The sequence below is a fragment of the Cricetulus griseus genome, chromosome 6 (genome assembly GCF_003668045.3).
Source record: "Cricetulus griseus strain 17A/GY chromosome 6, alternate assembly CriGri-PICRH-1.0, whole genome shotgun sequence".
Lineage (NCBI taxonomy): Eukaryota > Metazoa > Chordata > Mammalia > Rodentia > Cricetidae > Cricetulus > Cricetulus griseus.
Genome location: NC_048599.1, coordinates 66009102 through 66022201, shown reverse-complemented (window position 1 = coordinate 66022201; position 13100 = coordinate 66009102). Strand labels below are relative to the sequence as shown.

General features: G+C 40.6%; 1 protein-coding gene across 3 annotated transcripts in view; it reads left to right on the top strand.

The window, feature by feature from the left end:
* The window catches only part of Slc12a6 (solute carrier family 12 member 6), an 80570-nt gene that overhangs the window by 57750 nt on the left and 9720 nt on the right, over positions 1-13100 (top strand). For all 3 annotated transcript variants that reach the window (XM_027422278.2, XM_027422277.2, XM_027422279.2), the window contains 10 exons: positions 643-857; positions 2997-3155; positions 3327-3425; positions 3680-3737; positions 6045-6219; positions 6452-6570; positions 8766-8864; positions 10593-10712; positions 11568-11672; positions 12034-12202. In XM_027422278.2, the coding sequence (XP_027278079.1) occupies positions 643-857; positions 2997-3155; positions 3327-3425; positions 3680-3737; positions 6045-6219; positions 6452-6570; positions 8766-8864; positions 10593-10712; positions 11568-11672; positions 12034-12202 (1318 nt within the window). The remainder of the gene's footprint in view (positions 1-642; positions 858-2996; positions 3156-3326; positions 3426-3679; positions 3738-6044; positions 6220-6451; positions 6571-8765; positions 8865-10592; positions 10713-11567; positions 11673-12033; positions 12203-13100) is intronic.

Sequence of the window (13100 nt, the reverse complement as noted above, 5' to 3'; positions counted from 1 at the left end):
TATTCCCTGAGTCTCCCTGGCTAAACTCACCATTGTTTGCATTATTTAGCTAGGTTGGCGGGCCAGCAAACCCAGCCTTTCTGTCTGTCCTCCTCACCCGCCCCCATCCCCAGTGCTGTGAGATTACAGGCATGTATGACCTTGCCAGGCTTTTTGCCTGTGTGCTGAAGATCTGAACTCAGGACCTCATGCTTCTATGGCAAACACTTGAACACCACTGAGCCGTCACCCTAGCCCCTCCAGGATTCTTTCTGGCCTGAAATAGCCAAATATATTCAGAAGATAATTCAGTATAGTTTCTTTGTACAGTCCTTGTGTTTGAGTATCACCTGTATCTATCATTTGTATGACCTTGATCTTAGGCAGAATATTGAATCTCTGTAAACCCCAGTTTCTCCAGCCATATAAGATAAATGTTAAAATATAGTGAGATCTGTGAGGATTATACTGGCAGAAAATGCAAGTCACCATGATTCACAGTGCTGGTCAATATTGCTCTTCCTTTCCTACACATGGCAGTAGAATCTCTGAGAAATGGGATAGTTTTTTCCCTTTACTAATCTGCTTTTCCTCTTTAAAACTTAGTTTTCTCTGTTATTTTTTCCCCTTCCTGATCTTCTCTTATCGTTTGCTTTGCTTTAGGGTCTGCATGCTGGGCAACCGCACCCTTTCATCAAGACACCTTGACGTTTGCTCTAAGACCAAGGACATTAACAACATGACAATGCCATCAAAGTTATGGGGATTCTTCTGTAACTCAAGTCAGTTTTTTAATGCCACCTGTGATGAGTACTTTGTTCACAATAATGTCACCTCAATCCAAGGCATTCCTGGGCTGGCTAGTGGTATCATTACTGGTAAGTTAATTAGACTCGTTTTGTTTCATGTTGCTTTTTTCTTTAAGGAAAGTGGGGGGAGGGAGCGTTTCAATCTTAGACTCTTTTTGTCTCTCTTTTTTTTGCATTTTACTATAATATATTATGTATAATGATGTTTATTATTATACTTTATACATGCATATTATATATTTGTTTAGGATTGCTTACAGGTTCATGGGTGATGTGTTGTTTATAGCAGTTTGGGCTCCTTACAGTGGCTACGTGACTAAAGAAAAAAAGTCTCTCCCTCCCACATCAAACATTAGCTGGGTATAAAGCCTCAGGGATGGATGGGGTCTTGTGAGTGCCCTATTCCTCATAGGACAGGATATTGATAGAGCCAACCTTATGAAGATCTTGTGCAGGTAATCAGAGCTGCTGTGAGTTCAAGCATGCAAGGACCACATCACAAGTCAGCATTCAGTATCATTCCTTCCCTTCCTCTGGATTTCCCATTCTTCCAGCCCCCTTTCCCACAATGTTCCCTGAGCCTTAAATGGGGTGACAGATATTTTTATGACTAAACATTAAACAGTCAGTTATTCTTATCACTTTGACCAGCCATTAATGAACATCCACAGTTACCACTGCCTACTGCAAAAAAGAAATTTCCCTGACCAAAGCTGATAGCAACACTAATACAGAAGTTGTTTAGAGGGCAATTTGACAACCACAGCATGTCCATTTAGCAAACACAGGCAGTAGCTTCCCCACTAGGGCCAGTGACCTAGACCTAAAAGGTGATGATTGTAATTGCAGTGGTGAGGGTTGAACCTAGGGGCTGGGTCTGACAAGCACCACATACTGTATACTGTACCACGGAGCTGCACCCAGCCCGCTGTCTAAGACTTTTCTGTTGAACATGGCATGGATCCCTGTGTATTCATTGATGACCTTAAACTCACTCCCCATGCCTCAGCCTCCTGAGTACTGGCAGGATTATAGGCATGCACCACCATACCCAGAATATTTCTGCCTTTCTCTCAGTGAAATTATCGGTATTTAGAGTTCCCTTGCAGAGTACATCTCTTAAATTTGCCTTCTTTTGAAGACAAAGGCAGGCAGGTGACTTTTTAGGCTAGGGTAAGATAAAATATTTTTGTTTTGCAATATTCTTCATGCTGACATCCAACTTCTGGGATTACAGCAACTCCTTCTGATTCGGGCTCCTGACAAGCTGGGACTACGGGGTTTGGCCACTGTGTCTGACTCAATCAATGTATTCTTGAAAAGTTGCCAGTGATCTTCCTTCAGTGATAGCTAAAATAGAACTGTTTTAATGTCACCAGTCACACATTTTTCCTAGCTCAGCTGAATTTCTGAACTTCTTTCCTTAAATGACGTCCATCTTAAATGTTTTGTTCATAAGTGTCTTTGCCCTTTAAGCAAGTTCATACTAGGAGGTTAAAAACTGGTTTGATACTAATTGTTTTTAAAATAGACTTTACATTTGATAACTAAAAGTAGGCTTAATGGGGCATTTAATTTAGTCTGCTTTTACTAGTTTGTATTAGAAAAGTTAACTGACCAAAAAAAAAAAAAACTTCAGCTGGTGATGGATCTTTGTGAGTTCGAGACCAACCTGGTCTACAAGAGCTAGTTCCAGGACAGCCTCCAAAGCCACAGGGAAACCCTGTCTCAAAAAACCAAAAAAAAAAAAAAAAAAAACTTCAGCCGTCCATTGGTGGCGCACGCCTTTAAACCCAGCATTCGGGAGGCAGAGGCAAACGGATCTCTGTGAGTTCGAAACCAGCCTGGTCTACAGACTGAGTGCCAGGATAGGCTCCAAAGCTACACAGAGAAACCCTGTCTTGGAAAAAAAAATTAGGACAAATGAGAAATAGCATTGGTTATATTCTGCAATACTTATATGTGTTCATGTTGAAGAAACAATGGCTTTAAAAACGATCTGAAGGGGCTGAAGAGGAGGTAGGCACAGTACTTGCCCAGCATGTAAAAGGCTCTTGGTTAAGTCTCCAGTATAGTAATTGTAACAATAACTGTGGAGGTCTCTGATTGAAAGTTGTTTCGATAAGAAATCATGTACTTACATTACTTCCATGTTGCTTATATCCTTATATCCTCTTTCCTACCCACCCCACTCCTCACCCTTTGCAGAAAACCTTTGGAGTAATTATTTACTGAAGGGTGAGATCATTGAAAAGCCATCAGCCAGGTCATCCGATGTCTTGGGCAGCTTAAACCATGAATATGTCCTTGCCGACATCACCACCTCCTTCACTCTTCTTGTGGGGATCTTCTTTCCTTCTGTCACAGGTAAGGGAGTGGGCTGTTAGGTTTTAGAAGCCATCAGCCACAGTGAGCATGTTTTCTTAGGATTTAGACTTATATCCTCAGTGTTCTAAGTTTGCCTCAGTCTTCAGTATCAGTATGAGCATCAAAGTGCCCAGAAAGCCAAGAAGTTACCTTGGTGTTTCCCCTCATCAGGTATCATGGCTGGGTCAAACAGATCTGGAGATCTGAAGGATGCTCAGAAGTCCATTCCCATTGGAACCGTCCTTGCCATCCTGACCACATCCTTTGTGTGTATCCTTTGAGTCATGGTGATGGGATCATGCAGTAGAACTAAAAGGATCAGTATTTTTATCTAAGAATAATAATGCCATCTCTTGCCATTACCTCATTTGCCAGATAGTTGCCCTGCTTCATAGTCATCATTAAAGAAGGATTTTGTAGGATTAGTAAATTTAGCAACTCTCTATATGATGAAAGAATCACCCTGAGTGTAGTAACTGTATAAAGGTAAAGGATAACAGTCTCCTTGACTCTCAGCATAATAGATTTAAGCAACGTTGTCCTTTTTGGTGCATGTATTGAAGGAGTTGTTCTCAGAGACAAGTAAGTATAACAACCATGTGTCTGTCTTCCATGACATCTGGTCATTCAGCATAGTGTCAACACAGATATAATTTCAAACCAGGCCAAGGTGTCAATCATAACTAATAAAATAGAAAGTGTATGTATTGAACTAAAATGTATGTATATATACATATATATGAAGAGAGAGTATGTGTTTGTATGTGTGTGTGTGTCAGACATACAGGGGAATATATATCCATGACCTTGTGGGTTTGATCCCAGCAATACAAAAAAAGTTTTTAAAACGAGATTAAAGTATATGTGCATAATTTATCCTATGAGAGGATAAATTTTTTTTTCTTTTGCAGTGTTCCTCATGCTAACATCAAAGCTATGGGATTAATTATTCCTCCTCCCTCAAGCAGTAAATGATTATTAAATAATAAGGACCAATGCTGTTATGTAAGACATAACTAACTAATGTAGCTCTTCCCCCCAAAAGCTGTGAAGTTGTCTAAATACTAAGTACTTTTCCTGTACACCAAGAGCTGCTAGAATGCTGTAGAAAGTAGAGCAGGACAAGTGAACTGCGTAGTGTCTCTGGCATCTGCTCTCAAGAGCGGCAGCTGTCCACTCACACTTGGCATTCTAAATGGAAGTGGGACACTGATTTCCTTCAGAAAACTACTTAGCATTTACTGCTTCTTTTCTCAGATAGGTTCTGTGAGATTTCTGTGGATAGATCTCTTCCTGAAACTTGCTAATTCTTATATTTTTCACATCTTGGTTAACACCCTCACTTCACTCCCTGTCACAAAGGAACCTAGGTATTGTCCTAGCATAGGTGTTTTCCTCATTGTCACCCATCACCCAAGTCTTTTCTAAGGCCTGTGAATTCTGTCTACTTTCCACTATTCAGTGATCCTATCACTCCCTACTGAGGTTCAACTTTTTTTCTCTTTATAATCACATAGTAATCTCCCTTTGAGTTTTACCACCTTCTTCCATGCTGCCACCACGATGCTCTTTCTGTATACCTTTGTCTGTGTTGTTTCCTTTGCTTGGGCTGGTTATTCCTACTGGGAACTCACTGCATCCTCCTTAAGACTAAGCGAAGGGTCTTCTCTCCTGTAGTTTTCCGTCTTCACCTCCAAATAGAATCCCTCCTCCTTTGTCTACACACTATATTGAACACACTGTGGTGTTGCACTTTGCCACCCTGTATTGCAGATACTTATTTTCATATTACATTCCCCTGATTCCTGATAGGCAGGAATCCTACTACAAGCTATTATAAATATTGTTGAGGAAAATAGGTACCAAAGTGTATGTGTAAGTGTGTATGTATAAGGCATAGTGTATCAACTATACTGTTTTATTGGAAGGGAACAGTGGTGAATTTACTCAGTTCTAGTTTGAAAAATTACGTTGCACATGTCCATACCTGTATCTTAGTAGTTTCACTTCTGGCTATATTCAGCAGAAATGTTTGTGCATATGCATTGAGAATCAAAGTGGTAATATTCTTAAATGGTTCAAATAAAAAAGAATCCAAATACCCATTAGAAGTAGAATGTATAAGTTATGTATTTATGTATTAATGTGGTTGTAAGCCATGAAACTATGAAAGTAAATGAAGCACACAAAATTTTTGCAATTCTCAGAAATCAAACTCACGTTGAGTTCCTAGCGCCTACATGGCTGCTCACAAATGCCTGTAATTCCAGCTCCAGGAGTTTGGACATCCTCTTCTAGCCTCTGCACGCATCAGGAACATACATGGTACACAAACATGCATGCAGACAAATTAAAAAAATTAATGAATTTTTTAAACTATTGTGGACCTCTTCCCTGCTTTCTGTTTTTCTGCACTTTTCCAATTTCCACCTCAAAGCAGACTCATTGCCAGTTAGAAAGAGAAATCTCTAAGTGAAACTTGGCTTGTTTTCTAACTGCATTGTACTGGTGGTTTTTCTTAATACAGATACTAATTTTCCCCTCTACAGTGCTGCGGGGTTGAACCCAGGGCCTCAGAAATATGCTAAGCTATACCCCCAGCCCAGTAATTTCTTTTTAGACAGGGTTCTTGCTGTGCATCCTGAGCTGGTCTTGAACTCAAAATGTAGACTTGTCTGGCCCAAATTCATAATCCTCCTGCCCCAGCATCCTGAGGGCTGAGATTACAGGTATGTCCCATAATGCCTGCTGTTAGTGCCCTTTTATGAAAGCTATGTACCTTTACATATTTTAGTATTCATGTTTACCTCAGTTTGTGTCTGTAAAAATTATAAGCCAGAAAAATTCACTAGTGATTGTCACCCTAATTTTTCACTGTTTCTTTCCCAGATTTGGGGATGCTGTGAAAGGTAATTTGGTTGTAGGCACCTTATCTTGGCCATCCCCATGGGTGATTGTTATTGGCTCCTTCTTTTCAACATGTGGGGCTGGACTTCAGAGCCTCACAGGTGCACCTAGACTGCTACAGGCTATTGCGAAGGATAACATCATACCATTCCTTAGGGTGAGTGATGCTTTGTTGTGCCCTCTTCTCTTTTCCCAGGTTTTATGAAAAAAATGTTTTCTTTTTCAGCTTAAGAATTGGATGTACAGATATGTAGAGTTTTAGTAGAAGGCCCTCAAAATCCTTTATATGTGTTTATATATGATTGTTGTAAAGTTGTTATTTTTCAGATGTCTGAAACTTGACATTGGGTCAGTGCCCCTGTGCCTGATATTTTCCTTCATGTGTACAGGTCTTTGGTCACAGCAAAGCCAATGGGGAACCTACCTGGGCCTTACTTCTAACTGCTGCCATAGCAGAGCTGGGAATTCTCATCGCCTCCCTGGATCTCGTGGCCCCAATTCTTTCCATGTAAGAACCACCTAACTTTCTTACTTTCTTCAAGTATGATTGCTTAGTGATTATAACATGATTTTCATTAGTCATATAAAAGTAGTGATAATGACAGAGTTGACCAAACTCATACTTCACTTAACTTTAAAATGATTTCTGAGATGGGGCTGGAGAGATGACTAAGTGGTTAACAGCATGTCCCGGGTCTTTTAGAGGACCTAAGCTCAGTTCCCAGCACCCATGTCGGGTGATTCACAACCACCTATAAGGCTAGCTCTGGGGAGCCTAACACCTTTGATCTCATATTAATACACACACACACACACACACATACACACACACACACTCCTTAAAAGAATACTAGTTGGGCAGTGGTGGTCCATTCCTTTAATCCCAGCACTCAGAAGGCAGAGGCAGGCAGATCTTTAGGAGTTCAAAGCCAGCCTGGTCTACAGAGTGAGTTCCAGGACAGCCAGGGCTACACAGTGAAATCCTGCCTTGCGGAAACAAACAAACCAAAAAAAAAAAAAAAAAAAAAAAAAGGAAAAAAGAATGCTCCTGAAAACTTTTTTTAAACAATAATTTTTTTAAAGATTTTATTTATTTATTATGTATACAATATTCTGCTTCCATGTATATCTGCACACCAGAAGAGGGCACCAGACATCATAATGGATGGTTGTGAGCCACCTTGTGGTTGCTGAGAATTGAACTCAGGACTCTGGAAGAGCAGTCAGTGCTCTTAATCTCTGAGCCATCTCTCCAGCCCCTCATGAAAACTTTTTTATGTAAGGCTAACTTTTATAAATGACTGATTTTCATGGGTGGAAGGGTCCGACCTATATAGCTTATAAAGTTAGTTGTATCCATCTTCTTTTCCTCATGTTCCTTCCATTTCTTTTTTTTTTTTTTATGCTGGCATTTGAACCCAGGGCTTTGTATGCAGCAGGCATGCTGTCTACAAAATACATCTCTCTATGAAGTACATCCTCCAGCCCCTGCCTTTATTTTATAAATCATTAGCAGTTGATTTCACTGTTGACCTCTGTTCATTTACCTGTGACTTATGACTTGCTGTCTCCCTGACACTGTAATAAGCTGGGAATATAAACATGTGTAAGGCACATGGTCTCAAGGAACTGACGGTAGATAAGGAAACCAAGAATTCCCCCACATAGTGCGATGAAGAGAAAATGGTAAAGACAAGCACTGGGTGCCACGAAACAAAAAGGATACCTGTCAGAGTGACACTTGTATCTTGAAGATCAACTAGCTATCTGCAAAGCAAAGTAGGGTGTTTCTTAGTCTGCACTTATAGGGACTTGGTGCCCCTTCTGGCCTCTGCAGTCACTAAGCACACAGTGTGTTACACATACATATCTTCAGGCAAAACACCCATCCGCACATGAAAGTAAATCAATCTTTACTTAGTATAGTGGTAAACACCTTTCAGTTTCTGCTCTGGAGGCAGAGACAGACAGATCTTTGTGAATTTAAGGCCAATCTGGTCTGTATAGGACAGCCAAGGTTGCATAAATGAAACTGTCTCAAAAAAAAATAAAAGGTGATATATGTGTGAGGGGGACGGGGGCCTAGAAGAAGACAATATTGATCTGGAGATGGAGAAAAAAGAAATGAATCCTGAATTAGGGTGAAAGTACTAAAAAAGAAAAAGAAGTCCAGGGAGTTTGAAATAGGCAGAATCATAGAACTTGATAGGTGAGTTTGGAGGGAGAATTAATAAGGAAGTTGAAATATGGATTAGTACCTGAACATCTGGGTAAAGAATGGTTGTGTCAGGCTGGAGAGACGGTTTAGTGATTGCTCTTCCAGGGGACCTAAGTTCAACTCCCCACACCTACATGGCTACTAGGAATTTTCTGTAATTCCAGTCCCAGGGGATTTAGCACCCTCTTCTGGCCTCCATATGCTGGAAGCACACACATGGTACATAGACATAGATACAGAAATACACCCATACACATTAAAAAGTTTTTCAAGAAAAGAATGATTTTTGGGCATCAGCCAAAAGAGAGAACATAGGAAGATGAACAGCTTTGCAAGGAAAGGTTTTTGAGTTTCTTTACTTCCTGTTTGATAAATGGCTGTTAGTCTATAAATGGGGTTTAGTAGCACAGAGGCCTCCAATTATTCAAAGTAGCCCTCACAGAATCATTGTATAATAATTCCTCTTACTATTTTCATTCCTCAAGGTTTTTTCTCATGTGTTACCTCTTTGTGAACTTGGCATGTGCCTTGCAAACATTACTCCGAACCCCCAACTGGAGGCCCAGATTCCGCTACTATCACTGGTGAGTCTTCATCTTATTCCTAGTCTTTCTAGAAATCGAGGATATTTTGGGTTCCTTTGTTTTTTTGTTTTTTTTTTTTTTTTTTTTTTTTTTTTTTTTTTTTTTGGTTTTTCGAGACAGGGTTTCTCTGTGGCTTTGGAGGCTGTCCTGAAACTAGCTTTGTAGACCAGGCTGGTCTCGAACTCACAGAGATCCGCCTGCCTCTGCCTCCCGAGTGCTGGGATTAAAGGTGTGTGCCACCAACGCCCGGCCATTCTGGCTTCCCAATACAGTTTTTTTATTGGCCAGCCATTCCATACTATTTTAATTAAGTTCAGTTTTCACTTGAATCTCTTCTTTCCTATTCTTTCGTAACTGTATTATCACTTTATAATAACATCCACAGAACCATAAAGTGCTTATTTATCGGCTGCCTCATTTTTTAAGGTTCAAACCTTCCCTTTGCATGTCTACTTTTCTATTCTCCTAGCTGAGCACTGGATTCCATCCTTCCTTGCCTCCACTTTTATATTCTCATCAGTTGTTGTCCTCACAGTTATCAGAATTTCATTTAGCGATTAAGAGTGAGAGCGGTGGAGCTAGGTAACCCAAGTCCTTAGCTCACCTTGATACTTTCTAGCCCTATAATACATGAAAGCATATAGCCTTATGAAATCTCATTTTACTAATTCACAACAGGAAGTAATGCATCTAGAATGCAGTGCTGGTACACAGTAGAGCTCTCAATGAAAAGCTGTGGTACTGTCCTGAAGGAGCCATCCGAGGTTTTTGGCCACTATACCATCTCTTTCCTGTGTTATTTGATAATGTGGGTTTTTATGTTCATGTGTGTGCCTGTTGCTATGCTCTTGTTTTCTAACTTTCCTTACTCTCTCTCTGGCTTCACTTACTAGTAATGGCCAGTTTTGTGACATTTATGTAGTAAAATGTATAGCTTCAACTGGTTTTAATACCTTCCATCCTCTAGCTTTAACATTAGTTAAAAGTTTGCAGTGAACATTTTTGGTGTTATATCTTAATATCCAAATTAACAATTCTTCTGTTCACACTTTAATATTCATCACATGCTAGAATAGTGATTCTGCACACAAAAGGGCTTCAGTAATACATTGTCTACCATAATTTATTTGCTCAAAACAGTCACTCTCTACCAGTTTATCTTATTGCTATAAAAAGCTAACACAGCTTCTCACCAGTGGACACTACACTTATGGGGAATTAAATGCCCATAAAAATGTTAGGAATATTAACATCAGAAAAACTTAACATCTCATGTTAGATTCATGGCTATGTTTAACCCCTGCTTTTCCAAGTAAGCATTAATTGTCCTTGGGGCTGATAACACTGTAGCACCCCTCTTTATGTTTACTATTGTCCAGCAGCAGGAAGCACTCTCTTACAGAAGGCACAGGGTTCACCCTCTATGGACTGGGTGTGAAGGCTCAGTGGTAGATGGCCTGACTACATGAGCAAGGTTTGAGCCACAGCACCAGAAAGAAGAAAAGAAAAAGAAAGAGCCATTGCCACAGCTTCCAAGGCATATGTTTTTTTTTGTTTTTGTTTTTGTTTTTGTAATTATCTTCATTGTATTTAATGTAAGTTCTGTCTGTAATTGACTGGAAATTTAAAAAACTTACCATAGTCCAAGAAGCATTTCCTAGAACTGGTGTCTTTCCTTGCTGCTTAGAAAGACACTTCTTGATTTATATTTTGTTGTTCATTTTCTAGGGCCCTCTCTTTCATGGGAATGAGTATCTGTCTAGCTCTGATGTTCATTTCTTCCTGGTATTATGCCATTGTAGCTATGGTAATAGCTGGTATGATCTACAAGTACATTGAGTACCAAGGGTAAGTATGAATTTTACCTTGATCACTGCTGAAAAGGTCAAGAATGGCTGACTTGGCCATGCATGGTGGCACATGCCTGTAGTCACAGTACTCAGGAAGCAGAGGCAGGAAGATTGAAAATTCAGAGCTTACCTGGGCTACATACCAAGATTCTTTCTCACAAAAGAAGAAGAAGAAGAAGAAGAAGAAGAAGAAGAAGAAGAAGAAGAGGAGGAGGAGGAGGAGGAGGAGGAGGAGGAGGAGGAGGAGTAGGAGTCATGGAGTCATGCAGGGCTGGGGCTGGAGAGATGATGGATGGCTCAGTAGTTAAGAGAGTTTGGTTACAAAAACCCGAGAGGCCGCTCACAACTACCAGCAACTCCAGCCCCAAAGGATCCAGTACCTGTAGAGACACCTGAACATGCATGAGCATATCTACACAAAGATGTGTATACATAAACTTTTAAAAGTACAACACAAATGTAAACATCTTAGCTAAACGTCTCAAGCAAAGGATTGCAATTAATCTTGAATAATGTCAAAACCAAAACCTCCAACAGCTTCCAAAAATAGGAATAAATTATTCTTAGTTTGAATTGACATTCCACATGGTTCTTTTGAATAGATACAGGATGGGTGTGGGGGTTGGTAAGTGAGTAACCCTGCCAGCCTGTGTTGTGGACCATCTGTGGCTTAGGGTGCTCAGTCTCACAGTAGGTTCCACATGCTAGTAAGGGACAGTAATAAACCACAGCCATGAGTTTTGATCTTCTACCTTGCACATATTTTACTGTTAGATTCAGAAAAACCTGGCTTTTGTTTTCTTTGAATGTGTACTCACCGTAGTATAAGCTGACTGTTCTCCTTTTCTCCCAGGGCTGAGAAAGAATGGGGCGACGGTATCCGTGGGCTCTCCCTCAGTGCTGCTCGCTTCGCTTTGCTCCGCCTAGAGGAAGGGCCCCCTCACACTAAAAACTGGAGGTAAAGCAGTTGGCTGAGCTTAGTGGTGTTTGCACATAGCTGACACATACAGTGTGCTTTCTTCATTACCAGATAAAGAGATTATGTGGCTCAAGGAACTGGTATCAAGTTTTGAACTATCCCAGAACCTTGCTGCCTTATTTATTGTGGTGTATTTATTGTTTGTTGTTGTTATTCTTTGAAGACTGGTCAATTTCAGACAATACTGACAGCATTTGAAATGACTCAGAACCCTCATTTACCATCCCTCTGATTCCATCCTTCTATCAAGTTAAATGTTTTGTGAAGACCTCCTGGGGTAAAGGATGAAGTTGCCATCTGTTTCCCGCACCTAAGTGTCTGCTCCTTCACCTCTGCACAGGCCGCAGTTGCTTGTACTGCTGAAGCTGGATGAAGACTTACATGTCAAGCACCCTCGCCTCCTCACCTTTGCCTCCCAGCTCAAGGCAGGAAAGGGACTCACTATTGTGGGCTCTGTCATTGTGGGGAACTTCCTGGAGAACTATGGTGAAGCTCTGGCTGCAGAGCAGGTAAGGCTAGGGTCCACTGACCTACAGCTCAAGTGTTGTGTGCTCTAGCGGCCTACAAGAAGGCTGGCACTGCTCTCAGGAAAGGGTGCTGCTGGCTCTGCCTAAATGGTGAATCTTTCATGTTAGAATACAATAAAAGTTGGAAGATCCTTTCATTGCTGTTTACTTAAAAATATGTTTCTGAGCCTGGCGTGGTGGTGCATGCCTTTAAATCTCAGCACTTGGGACGTTAAGTCAGGTAGATCTCTGTGAGTCCAAGGCCAGCCTGTCTTCACATTGAATGCCAGGACAACCAAGACTCTGTCTCATAAAACAAAACAAAACTTTTCTGTATGTACCTTGATAAGACATTTCTAAGGAAAACACGAGGATGATCAAGCATTTGAATGGTATAATAGATGTAAAAAAATCATTTCAAAGGAATGTATGTGCATAAGTGCCTGTTGACTGACTTTGAACATACAGGTTATCAACTTAATGTCACAAAGCTGTAAGCTAAATTCAAATAAGCAGGAAGTCCTCAGATTTCGAAGTTATTACTTTCCCTGTGTGACCTAGGCCTCTGACTCAGTGCTGGCTTTTGGACAGTCATAGTCCCCCCAAACAGAAGGAGCCAAAGTGGGTGTCTCTTTTTCAAATTTAAAGCATCACCCGAGAGATTATCGGTACACATCATTTCCAGTTAGACTGCAAGTAATGAATGTTTGTGTTTGACCCTGGAGAAGGTTCCTGAATCTGGTTACAGTGGTGGCAAAGGCGGCTTTTTTTTTTTTTTTACCACCTTATGTATGGTGTCAAGAAAATTTTGTTTGCTACTTCTCACTAGCTTTGCTGAGCAGGTTCTTGTGTGTAAAGAAAGAAGCATTTGCCCCATCCTGTCAGTGATTGGACTAACCAG